Below are 16,689 nucleotides of genomic sequence, written 5' to 3'. Positions count from 1 at the left end.
TATTCCTGGCAAAAAGCATAACCACACATTTCCCATTTTATATTCCCATCTGCCAAGTTTTTACCCCTTGTTTAGCTTGTCCATAATGCCATGCTCTTTTAGGGGGAGTCTTTTTCACTCCTTTATGAAGCAGTTAGCAAATGATCACCCCATCATTATGGGTGTTTGGTAATAGCCTTGACCAGATTGTGCTTGAAATTATAAAAGGGGAGGGGGGTGTGTGAAAGAATGAATCTAAAAGTAAATTTAAATTGCATTTGCTGCTTCTACTGAACTTGTTTAGTGTTTTCAAAGTGTCTGAAGCTGAATGCACAACTTCTGCATTTAGTTTGTGTATCTTTTTTCCAGCAATTTTAGCTATATGGCCAGTGTGCAAGCATACACATGACATAGAAGGCCACCTGTCTGTGACTGGGGAAGCGGTGGCTTAGTGGTAGTACCACTAGATCAGTAGTCCAGAACCCAGGGCTTATGCTATAGGGTGTATTCAAATCCCACTATGACAGATGTGAAATTTTGAATTCAATGGAAATCTGGAATGTGACTTCAGCTGAATGATGAGCATATAACCACTTGCAAAAACCCATCTGGTTTACTTAGTTTTGCTTCCTTAAAAAAATGAAATGTCATGTTTATCTGGTTTGACCTACATATGACTCCAGACCCACAGCAATGTCGCTGACTTTTAACTGCCCTCTGGCTAATTAAGGGTGGGTAATAAATGCTGGTCAAACCAGCAGCATCCACTTCCCATGAGCCAAGTTCTAAAGATTGTTGGCAGCTTTCTTTCTGCTCTTTGCATCACCTAGAAATGGTCTTAATAGTACAGGTCATTCTGTTATAACATGTTTCGTCAACATGAATTCGCTATAATCTGATTGACGAATTGGGGACACTTTCTACAGTACAAGCGTTTAAAATATATTGGCTGTAATGTGATTAGAGCACCAACACTGAGCACTCTTTCTAAAGTGCAATTTTTCTATAATGTTGGGTTCCACAAGAACGCAACCATCCCATTATAAAGAACTGACTCTATACATTGCCTTTACTTCAAACATAAATGCTTGTAACTAAGAGCCAGTGATATCTGAATAATAAAGTGGATTTAAAATAGACTTTAGGAATTCCTGAGAGCTTAGTCATTTGAAGGTGACGCTGTGTACAAGAATCAAGAAGTATGCATATCAAGCAGAAATAAAGTTAAAAGTTCTGCCCTGATATTGAAGGCGGGATAGGCTTAAGTGACAACGTGGCTTATCATTCCCTGTGCTCATATCTGGACTTTCTATTTGATTCCTGCCTCCAAGTTGTAAGTAGAATAGAATTTGGCCAGTTTTGGTCATTGTTCTTGTAGTACCTCATTGATGGAAATCATGAACTTATTACACAGAGGTTTTAAGCATTTAAAGTTGAAAATTAGTATACATTTTAACTTTTTGTTAATTACATCATTAGTGTGGAAGCAGGGAGTCAACTGAATTAAGTAAATCAGTAGGAACTTTGGGATTCTGTAATTTGAAATGTTCTCATTGTTCATTAAGCTGTGCCAGTCTTAATAAATGAGCTGTAATTCTGTAATGTTTGGTTGTTTATCCTCTCCAAGGATCTCACTAGAGACTAATTAAGGTGTAACACCATAGTAAAAATAGCTGCTAATTATAAGCTGCACTCCCAATCGTCTGTAAAATGGCTTATCTGAAGTCTTCCTTTGCCAGCAAGTTTTCATCTGTCTTTGATTAACAGGATTGCTGAAGTACATCTGAAAATATTGGGTCACCTTAAAGTATTTTGTAATGGGTGGCTATCAGAAAAATTGTCTTTTAGAAGTAAATAGGGTAGTACAATATACGGTATTATAATTGGTGCAGTTACAGTCTAAATTTCATGCATTCACAAGTTTTGGAAAGGAGAGCAAGTTCTTGCATCCAGAACTTGTTTAATACTCAAATCTGTTTGTATGACTGATTCAAATTAAGTTAAACCGATATTGCTGTACTTGCAATCTTTCTGCTGCAAAGGACCTGATCACAGGTAAAAGAAACTGATGATGTTCCCTAGCCAGGGAACGAAATATTTGCAGCAAAAACTTCCAGCTCGGCGAGCAGAACCACAACAACGGATACCCGAGCTAGAAATCTTCAATCAGATTTTAAACACTTACGGGCGAGAAACACTGAAACAAGCCAGGAAAAAGCACTGATGATGTTCCCTAGCCAGGGAACGAAACGTTTGCAGCAAAAACTTCCAGCTCGGCGAGCAGAACCACAACAAAGGATGTTAGTGCAGCATTAACCAATAGTATACTGTATCAAGGAAAAGGCCAAGTATTTTTTTTCAAACAGGACTGTCCCCCAATAAACTTTAAGAAAGTGAATGCAATGTTGTCATTTGTCTCGAGGGTTGAAATATAAAAGCACGGTTGTGGTACTGAGATTTTATACAGCTCTGGTTAGGCCCCATTTGGAGTACTGTGTCCAGTTTTGGTCCCCACACCTCAGGACATACTGGCACTGGAGCGTGTCTAGTGAAGATTCTCGTGGATGATCCCTGGAATGGTAGGTCTAACATACGAGGAACAGCTGAGGATCCTGGGATTGTATTCATTGGCGTTTAGAAGATTTAAGGGGAGACTTAATAGAAACTTACAAGATAATACATGGCTTGGAAAGGGTGGAAGCTACGAAATTGTTTCCATTAGGCGAGGAGACTAGGACCTGTAGACACAGCCTTAGAATTAGAGAAGGTAAATTCAGAACAGAAATGCGGAGACATTTCTTCAGCCAGAATGGTGGGCTTGTGGAATTCATTGCCGTGGAGGTTGGGACGCCAAATGTCTTCAAGGCAGAGATTGATAAATTCTTGATGTCACAAGGAATTAAGGACAATGGGGAGAATGTGGGCAAGTGGAATTGAAATGCCTTATTTCCACTCCTATGTCTTATGGTCTTAGAATAGAGCAATTATTATATTATTTGATTTATAGTCTTTCCTACTGAGTGGCTCCTGTTTTGGTAGGAGTCATTACAGACCCCCAATGTCTTCATTCCTTTGCTGTCCCTCTGCTCAAGTGTACTCTGCCTCATTCACTCCTAGATCATCTCTCAACTTCCTCCTTTTCGCCTGTCAAGTCTGCTCCTTTCAATCTGAATGAAGGCCAGTGGGAAGAGGCAATAAATGGCAATCTACCTAGAAATGCTCATATCCTGTGACTCAAAAGTATAAATCTGGATTGCTGCATGGTTCTGATGGGTCTTATTTAAATTAATTATTACCTACATTTGTGAAAGTTCTGCTTGAGATTGACTTCCACAAATCATAGCAGCAGAGTTTATTTTGAGCTAAATTTGAAACACACATTACTGATGCTCTGACTTGTGTTGCCAAAATACATTTAAAAATGACCAAAATTTCATCCTAGGATATGCAACAAAAATATTCAAGCCCTAATGATAAAGACGGAATTTGATTTTGCCTTGGTTGGGTTTTTTGTAGTGTGGTTGTTCCAGTAGTGTTTCTGACTTGCATTTATTTAAACTGACCTGCCAGATTTGGTATCATGAACAAACTGGGTTGGAGGGGTTGGGAAGGAAGAGAATGTGAAAACCAGGCATTTTTCAAATGCATTTCTACTGTTATCATTTTTGAAGTGACTGACAGACTCTTACACTTAAGCTAGAGCAGAGAATTTTCAAGCTAGGATCCATGGGGGACCAGAATAATTAAGCGTAATTTTATCTGCAGTTGGGCTTGCTGCAAGTGGTGAGCTTAGTGTTGTGCATTAAGTACTTTGTTTTTTTGAACTCTGCATTTAACTTACTAATACCCCTCTCTTCTGTAGAAGTTGGTTATCTTAAAATGTGCACTGCTTATTTGTCGTCTTTTTTGTAGAAAGAATTGACCCAATTACTTCAGCCTCTCTCCAACAAAATTTCACAAATCCAAGACTTCCGGGAGAGAAAACGTTCAAGCGCAAAGTTCAATCATCTGTCGGCAATTAGTGACAGCATCCCTGGTCTGGGATGGCTGGCAATTGTAAGTGTTCTAGTTGCTCATCGATAAGCTATCCCAGTAGTGTTAATAAGATAATTGTGAATTTGACATATGTATTCATTCATTATTTTTGACAGGCTTTCTAACTGAGGGACTTTTTATTAGCCACTTCCTGTTTATTCACTTTGAAGATTTGTTAACTCTATCCCCAGTTTATTTCTTGGTATGAACGGGTGTAAGTTAGGATTGACTCTTGTGCAATCACTCCTTGGTCAGGAAAAGCAGAAGTGCCCAGCCTGAAGGAGATGTGCAGCAATGAACAAGCTGCACCTGTTGTCAGCACAGTCCCCAACTCTAACAGGCATAGATTGGCCTCTATCCCCCTCTTCTGAAATAGCTGATATAAAGTTTGTATTTTCCAGAAAACTGGGATCCTTTCTGATTTCGGTGATTCCTCAAAGATCACCATCAATGCCTCTGCCGTCTCATTAGCTATCTGGGTGATTATTTTCCACATTCGGACTTTTAGCACCATCCTCTCCTTAGGATGGACACTAAACTCACTTCTGATCCTGACTGTGTGGAAGTTCTGGATTGCTGCTGGTGCCTTCCATTGTGAAGGCTGTGGTGATGTACCTATTTCTTGGATTTTATTTTTTCCCCATTTTCATTGTTGTTCTCTTATTTGCTGTGCCTGATGTTTAGGTTCCCAAGCCCTGCCATATTCTGTCTCAATATGCAACTGCTTTTTATAAGTTATTTCAAATGCAGTTAATGTGAATGTAAAGAATCTCAATATGAAGTTAATTTGTATCAAAGGTGCAAACAGCTGGTCACTTGAAACTTGGCTTGCTCTTGAAATCAGCAGAACTTTTTTTAAAAAAAATCAATAAATGGGGATTTGTAATGCAGAAGAAACTAGAATAGCTTGCTTGGCTTTATATAATTGGTCTTTGTAACTGAATCCTTTGGAAATGGTTAGTGATATTCAACCAATATTGGTGGTTGAATATGATCAGCATAGATGGTGTAAGTGGTGGGAATTGTATGTTACTGCTGTTTCCTTTGGAATCGTGAAAATATATGCTTGTTTCTTTGCATCAAATAGTAAAATTATGGTATTTAAGAACATGAGAACTATGATTTCTGCTTTTAGGCTCCCAAACCTGGTCCTTATGTTAAGGAGATGACTGATGCTGCTATGTTTTATACCAACAGAGTTTTGAAGGAATACAAAGACACGTATGACTCCATTTACTATCCTTGTGCATTTCCTTTTTCATTTACTGAAAATAAACAATTCACTATGCTAAATAGATTCATATCTTAATCTGCAAAGTTACAAAATTAGCATGGGGTTGGGTGGGGGTTTATGGGAGAACCCCACCTGTTGGCTGGAGTCCCACCACCTGTTCAATCAGTGCCAACAGCAAGTATGATACCTGTTCTGGGGTTGATTTTGGGCCGGTTTCCTCCAGAATAGATAGATGCTTGTTTTTGAATAGAAGAGTTTCGAGCAGAAGGGCTTTTTTTTTCTGTGCCGTAGACCACCAACTGCACTTAAAATGGGCTTTATGGCGGTGGAAGTTGGACTTCAAGCAGAGTTCTCTAGTTCTCTACTTCAAGCAGAGAACTAGAGAAATGAGTAATGGTGTTTGGACATTGCATAGTCAGTATTGAGTTGGATTACTTTTTTTTCAGTCGTTATGGGAGTTTAGGCCTATTGAACGTGGGGAAGAAAATAGGGTATGATTTGAACTCTAGCCTCTGCAGAGATCTAGGCTAAATAAAGATCTAATGGTGGAGTCTAATGGTCTACTTCTAGTGATGTTTGCATTTAAAGTTTCTTTAGATTCCCTGAGACTTGGTTACCAGAACTGTTCCCTTGTGCTTCCAGCCACCTTGTGCTCTGGACATCTTGTGCACTTGTGTTTGAAGATAACACCTTACGGGATGTTGTTGTACTGGAATTGTCAGTATGTTAGTAATCCAGAGTCCCTAGTTAATGTTCTGGGTTCAAATCCCACCATGATCAATTCAATAAAGCTTGGAATTAAAAGTTTAGTTGACTGTAATCACTGTCGATTTGTAGTAAAAGCCAATCTGGTTCACAATCCTTATAAGGAAGGAAATCTGCTATTCGTGCCTGGTCTGGTCTACATATGACTGCAGGCCCATAGCAATGTGGTTGACTCTTGACTGGCTACTTCATGGGATAGTTAAGGCACTTGAATCAAGTGCAATTAGAGATGGGCAACAAATGGCAGTTGAAAGGGTAAAGGAGAAAAATTTCTTTGGAAGATAAGGTGGGGCTCGAAAGGGGGATTTTAGGTGAACCAACTGCCTCCTAATGAAGTGCAATGTGATTTTTTTTTTTGCATCCAAAAAAAGGTTTGGAACAATAGTAAATGCTAATTAGTCCGGGATCATCATCCTCTCTGCATATTTTCCTCACTTGAGAATTTTAACTTGCTCGGCTTGAGCTATCGAGTTCTTTTTCCAGTCAGAACGGCTGTAGTAATAATGCCAAGACTGTTGATCTCAGCACTACTTACACCCTGGTAGTAATGGGAAACCCTGCTGGTGCTTAATCCAGGCTTTGTATCCCTCCCCTCTGGCATAAATTTCCAACCAATTCCCTGCTTGATTCTCATCTGCCCATAAATATGTATAGAGTTTGACATTGAACTAAACGTTTGCAGAAAAGTAATAACTTAACTACCTTTTTCAACTTCAGTGATAAAAGACATGTGGAGTGGGTTAAGGCATACATAAGCTTCTGGACTGAACTTCAAGCATATATCAAAGCACACCATACAACTGGGCTTTCATGGAGTAAGACTGTAAGTATCCTGGTTTTCTGTCAAAAGATCTAGTGCTGATTTTTCTCTGGCTCACCAGAATATTTCATTGTTTCTTGCACTGGGCCACGCAGTGGAAAGTTTGTATTGATTTCACTGAATTTAGACCATACAAATAGGGGGATTGCTGCATTTAGCTGCGAGCTTTGCAAGAATCTGCGTTAATGCAGTTACTGTGTGCCAATGACTCAATTTCCTGTTTGTGTGGGCATATGGTGAAATGTTGTCATCAATTACTTCATCTTGTCCTTGGCTACCACAGTAAAATAATGCTACTAATGTTTTCATCTAAAAATCATTAGACAAACAAAACATGAAACTGATATTTTTGCCCACCATTCTCATTCAGCCCAGGGATGTTGAGGCATTGGCTGCATCCCACTTACTCCCCACATTTTAGTGTAAAAGTGCAGATTAGGAATAGAGCTTGGGATGTTGTGATCTTTTGGTTTAGTACAGTGCCATTATGTTTGTTCTAACATTAGGAGCTTAGTTTTTTTTTTCAAAGTTTAACAAAATTTGAGACTTTTTTTATTCTTGTGGAAATGATTGCTCATGAAATAGATTCACTGACCATCAGAAAGGGCAGAATGGAAAATAATGCTTTTCATCTGGAATGAGTATTAAATGCTTAATAGATATCAACTTGTAGAATTTTCCCATTTAAAAAACATGTTTGCTCAAGAAATCTCCTCCTAGTGCAGAATTAATTCTAAGCATATGTCTGAACTAACTACAAAATGGCAGAAGTTAGTTACTTGAAGGTTGAAACTGGCTGAATTTAAAGCTTCAACATTTTTTAAAAAGTGCTATTCAAAAATTTAATATGTAGTGTTTCTCAAATATTAAGTTGTCAAGCTACTTAATGAAGTGGAGAATGATGAGGACAGAAGAGGGAGATGCCTAAAGAATGGAGGTTTGTTTTGGAAGTGGCAAGTAGGAATAACACTCGTATTTAACAGGAGTTACGTAAGATTTGAGGTTCACACGGCTGGCAGGGTGGCTAGCATAAGAACCATATTCTGAATGGAACCTGTCATCTTGTGTTTTTGCAGTTTTTATTATGCATTGAACCTTGTTTCTTCACAGGTTTTCAGTTGCAGAAGGTAAAAGCCATGGCCATTTGAGGTGGGGTATGATGTGATAGGTCAGAGTGGAGGGTGGACCGGATGGATGGGAAGGAAGATGGGCAGGTAGGACAGTTGAAGAGGGTATTGACGAGTTGGAGGCCCTGCCCTCTTCAACTGTCCTACTTGTCCACCTTCCTTCCTTCCCCCTATCTGCTCCACCCTTTCCTCCTTCCTTCGTCACCCTCCACCTCTATATAATACCTAGTGTCTTCCCAACTACTTCCCTCTCCCCCAGCTGCACCCCCACCCTTCTATTTATTTCTCAGCCCCCATGGAGCATTAATTCTCTGCTCCTGTGATGCTGTCTGACCTGCTGTGCTTTTTCAGCACCACACTTTTTGACTGATCTGTAACCCCTGTAGTCCTTACTTTTCCTAATTCCTTATATAGCTGTAGCAAAGTCTCCTACTTTATTCCCTTTTGAGATGAAAGCTAGCATCCATTTGCCTCCCCCATTACCTGCTGAACTTGGATGCTAACCTTTTGTGATTTGTGATCATAGGTTCCTAAATGTGTCTGATTTTCACACTTTTTTTTTCTCCATTTTTTAAAGCATTAGGATAGAAGATGAGGATGAGATCTAAAGGATATTTAGTAATGAAGAGCTGTGATAACATTAACAATAAACTGTTTTCTGTTAATTGGTGAATTGATAGAGCATAAATTAAATCATAGATGTACAACATGGAAGTAGACCTTTGGGTCAAACTTGTCCATGCCAACCAGATATCCTAAATTAATCTAGTCCCATTTGCCAGCATTTGGCTCATATCCCTCTAAACCCTTCCTATTCATATACCCATCCAGATGCCTTTTTAAATGTAATTGTACCAGCCTCCTCCACTTCTGTGGCAGTTCATTCTATACACACACCATCCTTTGAAAATGTTACCACTTTAGGTCTCTTTTAAATCTTTTCCCTCTTACCTTTAAACCTATGCCCTCTAATTTTGGAATTCCTACCCTGGGGAAAAGGCGTTTGACTATTCATCCTATCGTGCCCCTCAATTTTATAAACCTCTGTCACCCCTCAGCCTCTGCTCCACGAAAAATAGCCCAGCCTATTCAGCCTCTCCTTATAACTCAAACTCTCCAATCCTGGCAAATCTTCTCTCAACCCTTTCAAGTTTCACATCTTTGGGGACTTCAATATGGAAGATCGGAGAAAATTGTTCAAGATGCTCCTTTTTTCTTTGGAGGGGTGATTTTTCAGTGGACATGGAGGATGCTGGCAGATTTTTTAAATTCAGCAGTTTATTGGAAAATGTACTGTCTTGCATTCTGCACATATTTTCAGTAATAGGTATTAATAGGAATGCAAACGAAGCAATTGATGCAGTTGCCTGTTACCACAGTTTTTGAACAAGATTTTATTTGGAAGAGAAGACCTGTAATCTTGGCACTAAACTTCTAATACTTTTTTTAAACTGTTCTTTTAAGAAATCTAATCATTGTTAGAAATATGATCAAAGAGGATTAATTAATGTACTTTTGCCTGTAATCAATATCTCCAATGGCTGGGCTGTGTATCTGAACTGAAACAAATGAAGCTACATATTTGCCTAGATACAATATACCAATTTTTGATTTTGGCACAAATGTCCTACAAATTGTGTGAATCGAATTCTGAAATAATTAGACTTTTAATTTCATTGTTTTTTGTTTTGATGACCTTGGCAAAGATTTGCTCACTTGAATACAGGATTAATAGAATACCTCCTTGAACTTAGTGTTGCTGAGCTGTTTTTTTACACTGAGTTAACAATATTTAACCAAGTTAGTTTTGTGAATTTTAATTTTTTTTTCTTTCTTTCGTACTCCCCTCTTCTCTCTCTGTCCCTACCTTTCTCTCTCCTCCATCCCATCCACACGTGCACACGCCCCCTAACCGCCACTACCTTGACCTTTTGAAAGGGTCCAAAAGCAACTGCGTCTTCAGTTACTACATCACCTTCAGCAGGAATTGCCCCCCCTCCTCCTGGGCCGCCGCCACCACCACCACAAGAAGTTGCTTCCTCAGTGGACACAACCAGTTCAAGAGCAGCTCTGTTTAGTGAACTTAATAAAGGAGCAGAAATTACAAGTAGTAAGTATTCTTGGCAAATTATTTGAAATGAAACCAGTATAAATGGATCACTATTTAACTGTCTATATTTCTGTACACTAATAGACACATGATGAACTTGATTTACAGAGATAATGTTAAATTTAGAGCTTTGCTTTGATTAGAGAACAATAAAGTTTATAGGCTGCTTTGTTAGTTGTACTACAATAAGATGTGGTATTGATTTGGACTTTTAGAGGAATGAAATGAACCTTAGGTGCTGCATTCAGCAAGAAGTGCATTAAAGTGGAGGATTATTTTGGCCCAGTAATGACACTGCAAAACTTAAAATGTTTTGAATTAATTTTGTGCAAGTTACTCTTGGAAATTGTTCACCTGAAAAACAAATGTGGGATGTATGTATTTAACACACTTTTTCACTCGAATGTTTATTTCAGAAATGAGAGCAAACTAATGAAGGAAAATCATTCCAGCAAAGTTGGTACCTCAGTGCTGTATCTGTAACTAATAGTCAGTTCTAATTTGTTTCTTCAACACAAATTAGCTTTAATGTGATTGAAAAAATTTAGTCATTTGTAGAATGCAAACTTTCCTTACCAGTATTGGCCATAATGCGATTCCGGCCCTATTAGTTTAAATGGCGTGGCTGATGCACAATTTTCTTGATCAGACAAGAACAAAACTATCGCATGATATCAGAAGAGACTGTACAGGAAAGGAAGACAGCACACCCTGTGCAGTGAAGCAAAGTGTTCAAATTGCTTCCCATGTTCCACCTCTGAGCCCATGTAGCCTTGCTAATTCTATTTGTTTTACATTGGTTTGTGAATTTCTTGTAGCCACAAGATTTGGAGACTGGCAGCTTATTGATTGATTGTCTTATTTGACAGTCTCAGCATATTAATTCAGGATTTATCTTCAAATCTTGATCGATCCAATTGGAAAATGTGGATTCTAACTTAGTCCCTGAAGGTTTATGGTTTTGTCCAAGCATAGCCTATGTAGACAAAGTTTGAATGCTCCTGTAGGGGGTGATAATCCATAAATGGGGTTAAGATGCATAAGGCTGGAGATGTGTGATGTCAAGAAAAATATGATCCTATGATTTTATCTCGTGGCTTGTTGTAAGCATTTATTTGTTCATTTAGGACTGAAGCATGTGCCAGACAGTAGTAAAACTCATAAGAACCCAGCATTAAGAAATGCAAATACACCTGCACATACTGGACCAAAACCATTCAAAGCAGCTGCTGCTTCACCAACACCATCAGCCAAGAAAGAGCCACCTATGCTACAGTTGGAAGGAAAGAAATGGAGAGTGGTGAGTCTTTAACGTTGGACTAACTTATAAAATAATATTTCCTGGGGTACTACGTTGTGTGATTTCATATGGTGTTACCAAATATGCCATGATATCATGATTCTAAGAATCCTCGGTATAATTCCTATATTCGCTTCAATGATTTCAGCTGAAATGTGTTCCAGTTGACCTTGCCACCTGTAAACTAGTTATTGTCACCCTTATAGTGCCTCAATAGCTGTCCTTGTGACTTCAGAGTTAGTATATCAGCATGTCTGATCAGAATAAGTTTGGGTGGGGTGGAATTAAACTTGAAATATTGGTGGGGAAGGGGAAACTGTCAAATTTTCCATGGTTAGGATGGACCAGGATAGGTTTCATGCACTGTACATCAGAGTCTTAATGATCATTTGAAGTGCCAGAGGATACTGGTTTAAAAAGCCATCAAGATGGGAGAGGAAGGAAACAAGGAGCAATATTGATCCATTGGCAGCATTTTTGCATATTTTGATTTATTTCTGAAATACCTTAAATTATTGGTCAACCTACCAATATTTAATTAACCACCATTCATGCATGGGAAATATTAGCAAATGAATAAGCCAACCATATCTCTGCATGGGATCACTTTATATTATTGCTACCCTATCTTTTCGGTATCTGAAAACTATACATTGTTCTCCACTTGTAGGAAAACCACGACAATGCCAGTAACCTATCTATTCAGGTGGCAGAGTTGAAGCAAGTTGCATATGTGTACAAGTGTACCCAAAGCACCCTTACCATCAAAGGCAAGATCAACTCAATCACTGTTGGTAAGCAGAAACAAAGTTTCAATCTTTTTAAGATTAATTTAATGTATTTATTTTTAAAAGAACTTCCCTGTATTATGACAGCTGCAGCACAATCAAACTTCATGATGCAATGTTCCCTCTAATTTTCTTTCCAGCTGTACAGGCCTCTGAGGCCCATATGTGCTGGTGACTTCTGAAATCAGAAGTCAGTGCCACGATCGGCAGGCTGCTGCCAGTTGCTGTGTGCAGAATATTGGAGTGATCAGTGTGCTGCTTATAGGGAATGTTACCCAGATGTATCTTACAGCAGGCAAATCAATTGACCACATTGTGAATTTGAGATTCAAGAAACTTCACTGATTTGGGAATGCTATGTCTCTGAAGTCTAGGTAGATGCTTGATATCTTTCTTTTTAAAAACTTGTTCACTGGTTATTTGCTTTCTTCTGGGCTTGCTGTCTTGGAAGTAAGTGCATGTTCACTCCATGCTATGATTTGTCACTTGGCCCAATCCCTCTCCCTCCTTTTTTTAAAAATCAGGTCTTTACTACAATTTGAAAATGTCAAAAATACCAACTGGTTATTTTCAACATTGTAACAGTTCTGAGCTGTTGTCTCTGTTTGTTTCACCACTCAAGTTCTGAAATAAAAAATGATCAAGAGAAAAATTTGTATAAGTGAGCTGTCATTTCCAGTGTCCGTGCCACTCATTGCGCATTGAAGTTGTTTCTTTGCATTGAGTGGAAACACTAGGCAATGTGCCAACTTTTGTAATGGTCACCTTGGTGATAGGACCTCCCTAATACCTTGATATATTTATTTAATGATTAACTAACTGAATCATGCATAAAGAAAGTTTAAGGTTCAGTTGACTAAACTTAGCCAAAGTGCGTGAAGAATTGCTACAATTAGCCTTTTTTAGGTTAAAAGTTTATTTCATCAATGTTTACAGAAGAACAAGGGTTTTCCATCTATCTATTACAAACCAAATAGTGCAGTTGTCCTGGGAAATGTTTACAAAATGGAGCCGGATATTTCAAACATTGTATTTGTAACAATGCAGTAACTCTGACAGATGTTTTGTTTTGCAGATAACTGTAAGAAACTGGGTCTAGTTTTTGAGGATGTTGTTGGAATTGTGGAAGTCATAAATTCACGAGATGTGAAAATTCAGGTAATTGAAATGTAGGAAGAAAAGTAACTGAACCATCTGCCCCATAAGAAATATCAACCTTTAACAAAGGCAATTGACACATTCATTTGATTTTATTACTGTCACATGTACTGAGGTACAATGAAAATTCTTGTATGCTTTACAGGCAGATAGTACTGTACAAGTGCATCAGCGTAACAGAATGCAGGATACAATATTACAGATGCAGAGCGAGGTTAACGTTAAAGAGGTTCATTCAAAAGTCTGATAACATAGCAAACAATTTTCAGCAAAATACAACTTAATTTATCCTGTAACATATGCAAACATACAAACTGAGGACTTAAGAGACTTGGATTTTGCATAGTGCTGTTCACTATTTCGGAACTGCCTGAAGTACTTTAACTCAAATTTGATATGCAGTTTCAGTATAGGAAACATGATAATCACTTCACATGCAAGCTCCCACAAACATTGAGGTGGCACTAAGATAATCCCTTTTTTGAGAAACTTCAGTAAGGGTCTACATGGGAGACTGGTTAGCAAGGTTAGATCGCATGGAATGCAGGGAGAACTAGTTATTTGGCTTGAGAACTGACTCTACAGTAGAAGACTGGGTGGTGGAGGGTTGTTTTTCAGGCTGGAGGCCTGTGACTAGTGGAGTGTCACAAAGATTGGTCCTGGGTTCACTACTTTTTTGTCATTTATATAAATGATTTGGATGTGAACATAGGAATAGTTAGTAAGTTTGCAGGTGACACCAAAATTGCAGATGTGGTGAACAGCGAAGAAGGGTACCTCCAATTACAACGGGACCTTGATCAGATGGGCTGAGGAGTGACAGATGGAGTTTAATGTAGATAAACGCGAGGTGCTGCATTTTAGGAAAGCGAATCAGGGCAGGACTTATACACTTAAAGGTAAGGTCTGAGGGAGTGTTGCTGAACAGACCTTGGAGTGCAGGTTCACTGCTCCTTCAAAGTGAAGTTGCGGGTAGATGGGATAGTGAAAGAGGCACTTGTTATGCTTTCCTTTATTGGTCGGTATTGAGTACAGGAGTTGAGGTCATGTTGCAGCTGTACAGAACATTGGTTTTGGAATACTGCATGCTATTGGAAAGATGTGAACCCCGAAAGGGTTCAGAAAAGATTTACAAGGATGTTGCTAGGGTTGGAGGATTTGAGCAATAGGGAGAGGTTGAATAGACTGTGGCTGTTTATCCCTGGAGTGTCTGAGGCTAAGGGGTGACCTTATACAAGTTTATAAAATCATGAGAGGCATGGTTAGGATAAATAGGCAAAGTCTTTTCCCTGGGCTGGGGCAGTCCAGAACTGGAGGGCATAGGTTTCGGGTGAGGGGGTAAAGATATAAAAGAGACTTTGTAGAAAGTGGTAAGTGTATGGAATGAGCTGCCAAACAAAATGGTGGAGGCTAGTACAATTGCAACATTTTAAGAGGCATTTGGATGGGTATATGATAGGAAGGCTTTGGAGGGAAATGGGCCGGGTGCTGGCAAGTGGGACGAGATTATGATATCTGGTCGGCATGGACAGGTTGGACTGAAAGGTCTGTTTCCTTACTGAACATTGGAGATGCTGGAGGACTAAATATTGGCCAGGACACGAGGATAATTTCTCTGTATGCTTGCAGCAGAGTGCCAAGGGTTTTTGTGCCCACTCAGTTTAAGATCTTGGCTGAAAGATGGCACTTGCCATATTGTGGCATTGAAGTGTCACCCTAGATTTTTGTGCTTTTGTTTCATGAATGGAACCCACACCATCTTTTGAGGCAAGAGTACTGTTTCAGCCATGACTGACGATTAGTTTAGATCATACTTGATACATTTATTGTGTAAACAACACTGATTACTAATGGAAGTTTGCTCTTAGATAATTGTCTATCTTATTAAAATCTAGTTGTAACTGTAGATTTAAGAATTTGAGGCTTTCCAACTTTTTTGTTTTGGTGTTTTTTTTTTAAAAAAAAACCCACCACCACCACCAAAAAATACTCCTCTAAACGGAAAATCCAGTATTATTTGAGCAATACAACTCATTGGAAATGGCACATCTTATCTGTGACAAAGGATTGTTGAGATTACTACCTTGATTTCTTTTTGATGCACAGACAGCCAAGGTCTGTGTGTAACGTAGACTTTAAACCAGAGATCAGTGGGTTAACATGCCAATCAGTGTGCGAGGAACCTTGAAGATGGTGCACTTGCATATATGGTTTAGAGGAAAGGATGGTAACTTATGGGGATAGGTAGCAGGCACCATTTTAAAGGGATTGACCACCAGATTAACGATTGCCCCAATGGTTTTATTATTAAAACTTAAATTAGCATGTTTATTGTCAAATGAGAAGGAGTTAGATACATTTGTGGGAAACTTTAAGTCTGAACCTAGTTTTTAATGGGACTCTTAGTAATAGTGTAATGCTTGTTTTGCCACATACCTGAAAAATGGGGTAATTCATATTCTCTGCAACTGGACAATGTACAGTAATATCTAGATATCATCTGTTTAAAAAAACTTAATATTTGAGATTTTGAAAATGCAATCAGAGACTTGTGCATTGTGAGACATAGTTCTGGCATATCCTTTTTTTTGTAAGAAACCAATGTGAAAGTTTGGTTGTAGTTGTCCCTTTCAATAAAGGGAGAGAATCACTTAACTGTTTTACTGGCCAGAAGATCAGAAAATTTATTACTTTAAAAATTGGTGCTTAGTTTGACTCCTATTAAATTTTTTTTTAATTTGTTCTGATGTCTGATCAGTGGGAAGGATTTATATTTAAATTGTTGATGTAAAATTACAATACAGATCGTCCTGCTATAACGCATGCTTCGTTAACGTGAATTGGCTATTTAATGCAACTGACGAATTGCAGACATTTTGATAATGCAAACTTTCTGCTGAATGGGCGTAGCAATTTTATGTCGCAATCTTCAGTGTGACTTTCTATAGCGGTTTTCCATGGCGCAATTTTCTATAGTGCAGAGAAACAGAACTGCCATATTATAACAGAACAACCAGTTCTGTAATTTTTCCTTGGTTTTCAAACTGCATTAGTTACCTTTTTTTATGTTGGAGAAATTAGTTTGTCTGGTTTTGGTTGTTTCATTTAATGTCTTCAGTAGGCAAGTAAGTTTCTGAATTAGTTCTCATTCAGATGCTTTCTATTTGCAAAGCCTGTGTTCAAAGTGGTTCCCTTTTTTCTCTCTGCAGGTGTTGGGTAAAGTGCCAACTATATCCATCAATAAGACTGATGGCTGCCATGTCTACCTTAGTAAGGATTCCCTCAATTGTGAAATTGTTAGTGCCAAGTCCTCTGAGATGAATGTCTTGATTCCTGTCAACGACGATTTTGTAAGTCCATCCTCTCCCTTTTT

General features: G+C 38.6%; 1 protein-coding gene across 1 annotated transcript in view; it reads left to right on the top strand.

Annotated features, from left to right (window-relative positions):
- The window catches only part of cap1 (CAP, adenylate cyclase-associated protein 1 (yeast)), a 40,352-nt gene that overhangs the window by 18,946 nt on the left and 4,717 nt on the right, over positions 1-16,689 (top strand). The window contains exons 5-12 of the mRNA XM_060847467.1: positions 3,892-4,035; positions 5,150-5,235; positions 6,731-6,836; positions 9,899-10,070; positions 11,198-11,370; positions 12,041-12,164; positions 13,234-13,316; positions 16,526-16,666. Of these exons, the coding sequence (XP_060703450.1) occupies positions 3,892-4,035; positions 5,150-5,235; positions 6,731-6,836; positions 9,899-10,070; positions 11,198-11,370; positions 12,041-12,164; positions 13,234-13,316; positions 16,526-16,666 (1,029 nt within the window). The remainder of the gene's footprint in view (positions 1-3,891; positions 4,036-5,149; positions 5,236-6,730; positions 6,837-9,898; positions 10,071-11,197; positions 11,371-12,040; positions 12,165-13,233; positions 13,317-16,525; positions 16,667-16,689) is intronic.

The sequence above is a fragment of the Hemiscyllium ocellatum genome, chromosome 30, assembly GCF_020745735.1.
Source record: "Hemiscyllium ocellatum isolate sHemOce1 chromosome 30, sHemOce1.pat.X.cur, whole genome shotgun sequence".
Classification (NCBI taxonomy): domain Eukaryota; kingdom Metazoa; phylum Chordata; class Chondrichthyes; order Orectolobiformes; family Hemiscylliidae; genus Hemiscyllium; species Hemiscyllium ocellatum.
The sequence above is the reverse complement of the archived record's forward strand: the minus strand, read 5'-3'. Positions and strand labels throughout refer to the sequence as shown.